The 4801-nt window shown below is 41.8% G+C and overlaps 1 protein-coding gene across 3 annotated transcripts in view; it reads right to left on the bottom strand.

Annotated features, from left to right (window-relative positions):
* The window catches only part of Kat2b (lysine acetyltransferase 2B), a 122715-nt gene that overhangs the window by 44910 nt on the left and 73004 nt on the right, over positions 1–4801 (bottom strand). For all 3 annotated transcript variants that reach the window (XR_003378885.1, XM_005368755.2, XM_026790063.1), the window contains exon 6: positions 3923–4114. Coding sequence is in view for 2 of the 3 variants with exons in the window: in XM_005368755.2 (XP_005368812.1) it covers positions 3923–4114 (192 nt within the window). In the remaining variant the exon portion in view is untranslated. The remainder of the gene's footprint in view (positions 1–3922; positions 4115–4801) is intronic.

Here is a 4801-nt window from a genome sequence, read left to right as displayed (position 1 = left end):
AAGAAAGAAAAAGCAACATATAAAGATAGGAAGAAGGGTATGAAATTTAGGAACAAACCAGAGAAATAGGTTCTATAGGTGAAATAGGTACTAGATCTCCATCTGGCATATATGGCCAAGTTCAAATGCACCTGGGTTAACAGCCAAAACTATATGTATAAACCCCCAACAGCCTCCAATGTTATCATGTGCTATGAAAAGAGATTTGAAAGACGTGAGTGGTATTTTTACCATTAGTAACAGAAGAAGGAAAAAGAGCAGCATTGATTTCTCAGTTCAGCACACAGACATGCCAGAACTGTGAGCTGAGCGAACAACACACTATAATTAGCAAATATCTACAAAGGGCAAAAATAATATTACTGTTATTATACAAACTAATAAAACAGCCACTATACAAAGTAATTAAATTTCTACATTAGCACTACAACAGGTATGGGACTCAGGTTCCCTCTATGTCCCTTGACAGAGACAGACCGCTACCCTCTGAAGGCAGAACGCTCCTTAAGTGGCAAATTAGAAACATTAAGTGTGAGATTGCTTTAAAATGGAGGAAAGGAGCTTTCAAAGCCTGAGACATGACCTCTGTGATGCTGCATAATCAGAACCACACACTTTCTAGCTGGGGTAGCATGCAACTTAGACGTTCGCCTGGAATCCTATACATTTCATAGCTGGAATTTTGCTTCCTGCTGAGCATGCCTTCATCTCATCTTAGAAAAAGTTGATACTGTAAATGTTGAGTACTTGGTTCAAGCCCTTCACCACTAGCCACAGCATTTCCTTCGTTAGCCTTTGGATTCGGATCCAGCAGTCAAGGAGAGTTCTGTAATCTTAATCAGAAAAAGATTTCTATTGTTGTTGTTGTTGTTGTATGTGTGCATGTGTGTGTGTGCACTTGAGCATATAAGCACAAATAATGTTGGGGATAAAACCCCCAGGAGACAAAAACTGTCATTGAGGGACACCCCCAGTCCTTGAACCTTTCTGCTTAGTACATTTTTTTCTCCCTTACTTTTATTTTTCAAATCAGCTTACAAAGTAACAGGTTCCCACATACAGTTTTGACACATTTCAATTTAGTTGATCCCTACCTCCCAACTCAGTACCTAACTTATTCTTAAATTTTAGAAAAGTATGTTTAGAGCCAGATTTGGTGATAAACACCTGTAATCCCACCACTATGAAGGCTGGCTTATGTAGAGAAAAACTCTGAGTCACAGCTAGCCTAGACTACAGACTGAGATCTTCTCTCAAAACAAGAACTGTTGCCGGGCGGTGGTGGCGCACGCCTTTAATCCCAGCACTTGGGAGGCAGAGGCAGGCGGATCTCTGTGAGTTCGAGACCAGCCTGGACTACAGAGCTAGTTCCAGGACAGGCTCCAAATCCACAGAGAAACCCTGTCTCGAAAAACAAAACAAAACAAAACAAAAAAAAAAAACAAGAACTGTTGGGCTAGAAAGATGGTTCAGAGGTTAAAAGCATTCATTGCCTGCTCTTCCAAAGGTCCTGAGTTCAATTCCCAGCAACCACATGGTGGCTCACAACCATCTGTAATGGGGTCTGGTGCCCTTTTCTGGACTGCAGGCATACACACAGACAGAATATTGTATAAATAATAAATAAATAAATAAATATTTAAAACAAATAAAACAAAACAAACAAACAAAAAACCCAAGAACTGTTAACATCTTTCCTGAAACACAAATTGGGTAACTCAATAACAATATCTTGATAATAAAAATTCAGTTTTTCTGTGGCTAAACATAAGGTTCAGCAGTTAAGAAAATATATTGATCTTGTAAAGAAGAGTCAAATTCAATTCCCAGAACCCACATCAAGTACTCACAACTGCCTACAATTCCCAGAACCCACATCAAGTACTCACAACTGCCTACAATTCAAGCTCTAGCCAAACCAAGCACTTCTGGTCTTCTCAGCTATTCGTGCTTACATACACAGACCACATACAGATGTGTGTATACATAATTAAAAAAAAAATCAAAGAAATCCAAATATTAGTTTCCCAAAAGCAAAATTTCAATAATCTTTGATCAAAGAATACAAAATTGCCTCTCCTAGTGTGTTCCAAATGGAGAGTTTTCAGTTCAAGAGGAAGGGAATATGTTACTCCTGGTAGGACAGGGAAGAAAGAAATGCCTCGTCACCCCTGGTAGCTCTCGAATCTTTACTTTTTATCCACTGTGCACCAACCTAGGTAGAATTTTTTTAAAAAAAAAATTTCCATCCACCCCCTAAAACCCAACCGTATTGTGTATTGTCATTCATGTATTGCGGTCCTTGCTCAACAAGCCATGAGCTGTAGCCACACTTAGTTCCTCTCCAGTAGACACCCTCTTTCCTAGACTAGACTCAGGGTTCTAACCTGAGGATGGACCTCACTGGCAGACTACATACCCAATGCATGAGGCCTGAGGTCTCAAGGTCCAGAATCCAGAATATAGCACCTGAATTTCCTTTTTTGTTTGTTTGTTTTTCTGGTTTTTTGTTTTTTTTGTTTTTCGAGACAGGGTTTCTCTGTGGCTTTAGAGCCTGTCCTGGAACTAGCTCTTGTAGACTAGGCTGGCCTCAAACTCACAGAGATCCACCTGCCTCTGCCTCCCAAGTGTTGGGATTAAAGGCATGCGCCACCCCCGCCCAGCCCAAATTTCCTTTTCTATAACATATCAGCAAAGCAAGATCCAAGAGTCACAGAGAGTGTGTATTCTCGAAGCAACAGTTCAGAGGAGGAAGCTTCCTCCCCAGCTCTGGCAGCTTGCTTTTCATAGGGTGAACTTCACCAGGGCTCAGAGAGGATTACCTAGGTTCTTCTGCACCCCCAGAATGGACAGAAACAGCACCTACATGCTCTCTCTCATCCATCTTTAACACTGTGGTAACTGAAATACATAGAGCCATATAAAGGCTGTGACTGCACAAAACTGGCCCTCTCTCCAGTCAGTCACAAAAAACTATTGGTACTGATAGATGCTGGGGGTGAGGAGACATTGGCTTCAGTTGTGTCCACTGGTGAACCCACAGAATACAATGGATAGTTCCAACCCCATGGTCACACAGACAGTCCGAGTAGAACACAGAAGGACACAACTAAACAAGAATGTGTGAATATGGAAAATAAATTAGTATAGAAGAGGGGTGTGCAATAAAAGAGAGTAGAGGTCAGAGCAATAAAAATGCATCATATACATATAAGAAATTGTTAAAGAAATTTAATTAACTTAACAAGTGCTAGTCAGATGTCAGGGGTGTTATGAAAGAAAATGGATCCCAAAGGGAGTGACACTATTAGGAGGCTTGGCTTTGTTGGAGTAGGTGTCACTTTGTTGGAAGAAGTATAGGGACAGGTTTTGAGGTTTCCTATGCTCAGGCTACACTCACTGTGGTACACAGTTGCTTCTACCTGAGGGTAAAGATGAGAACTCTCAGCTCCTTCTCCAGCACCATATCTACCTGCATACTGCCATGCTTCTTACCACAGTGATAATAGACTAAACCTCTGAAACTGTAGGCCAGCCCCAATTAAACACTTTCCTTTATGAGTTTCTATGGTCATAGTGTCTCTTCACAGCACTAGAAACCCTAACTAAGACAGAAGTGGTGGTATATACCTTTAACCCCAGCATTCAGGAGGTTGGGGCAGGCAGATATCTGTGAGTTTAATGCCAGCCTGGTCCATATAGTGAGTTTAAAGACAGCTAGGGTCTCAAAAACTAAGAACAAATAAAAACAAAGTAAGTACAGGCTTGCTGTATGGAAAGCTGAGAAATCTGGGAACGGAAAGTCCTTCTTCCTCTCTGACACTTTCCCTAATGTGCATGATTTTAGTACTTAAGTAGACTTTGGCATGTTCTCCATAACCTCAGAGCAGGATAAAGCAAAGCCCACAAGTAGAGCCCTTACTTTGGGAAATGTGTGAGGATTAATGTGCGTTTCTCAAGAGGCAGCTTGTCTTTTTCCTGTCTGGCCTGCTCCAGGAGTTGTCGTCTCATGATGGTAAAGACTGAGCGAAGCAATGTTCTCCCAAACACCTTTGTGGTTTCGTACCGAGGTAGGCTGTCACAGAACTGTGGTACATTACAGTAGCACAACCACCTGTAAGAAGAGGAGACAAGTGCCATCAGTGGGCTACCAAGTCACAGTCTTCCAAAACACCCAGTCACAGAGACCTGCTAGGCAATGAAGCTTAATTGAATAGGCCTATGATGACAGCCAACAAGATCACTACCAGGTAGTGAGCCTGGGATGAGACCAGCTGGCCCATATATACCCCCTGTGATTCCATGTGGGCATCCTCCTTTCATCATGCAGGGAACCTTAAATCCAATACTGCTTTACTGGTGTGGGACAATGATCTGTATTCTGTCAATCATATTTTAAATAAACACTGATTGGCCAGTAGCCAGGCAGGAAGTATAAGCGGGATAAGCAGACAGGAAGTAGAGGCAGGTCAAAGAGAACAGGAGAATTCTGGGAAGAAGGAAGCCCATTCCTCTACAGTTGTGACCCGGCCACAGAAGAAGCAAGATGTGACTGCCTCACTGAAAAAGGTACTGAGCCATTTGGTTAACATAGACAAGAATAATGGGCTAAAATAAGTTATAACAACCAGTTTATGATTAATGTGGACCTCTGCGTGATTTCTTTGGGACTTAACGATTGCAGGAACCGGGCAGGACAGAAACCTCAGTCAACACTTTACCACTTGACTACCTACATGGAAATAGTACACTGTTCAGTGCCCCCTTAACAGGGACAAATAACAGCTAATTACTGGATTTT

Source organism: Microtus ochrogaster, unplaced genomic scaffold (genome assembly GCF_000317375.1).
Source record: "Microtus ochrogaster isolate Prairie Vole_2 unplaced genomic scaffold, MicOch1.0 UNK40, whole genome shotgun sequence".
In the NCBI taxonomy this organism is placed as follows: Eukaryota; Metazoa; Chordata; class Mammalia; order Rodentia; family Cricetidae; genus Microtus; species Microtus ochrogaster.
This window is presented reverse-complemented; position numbering and strand designations above follow the sequence as displayed.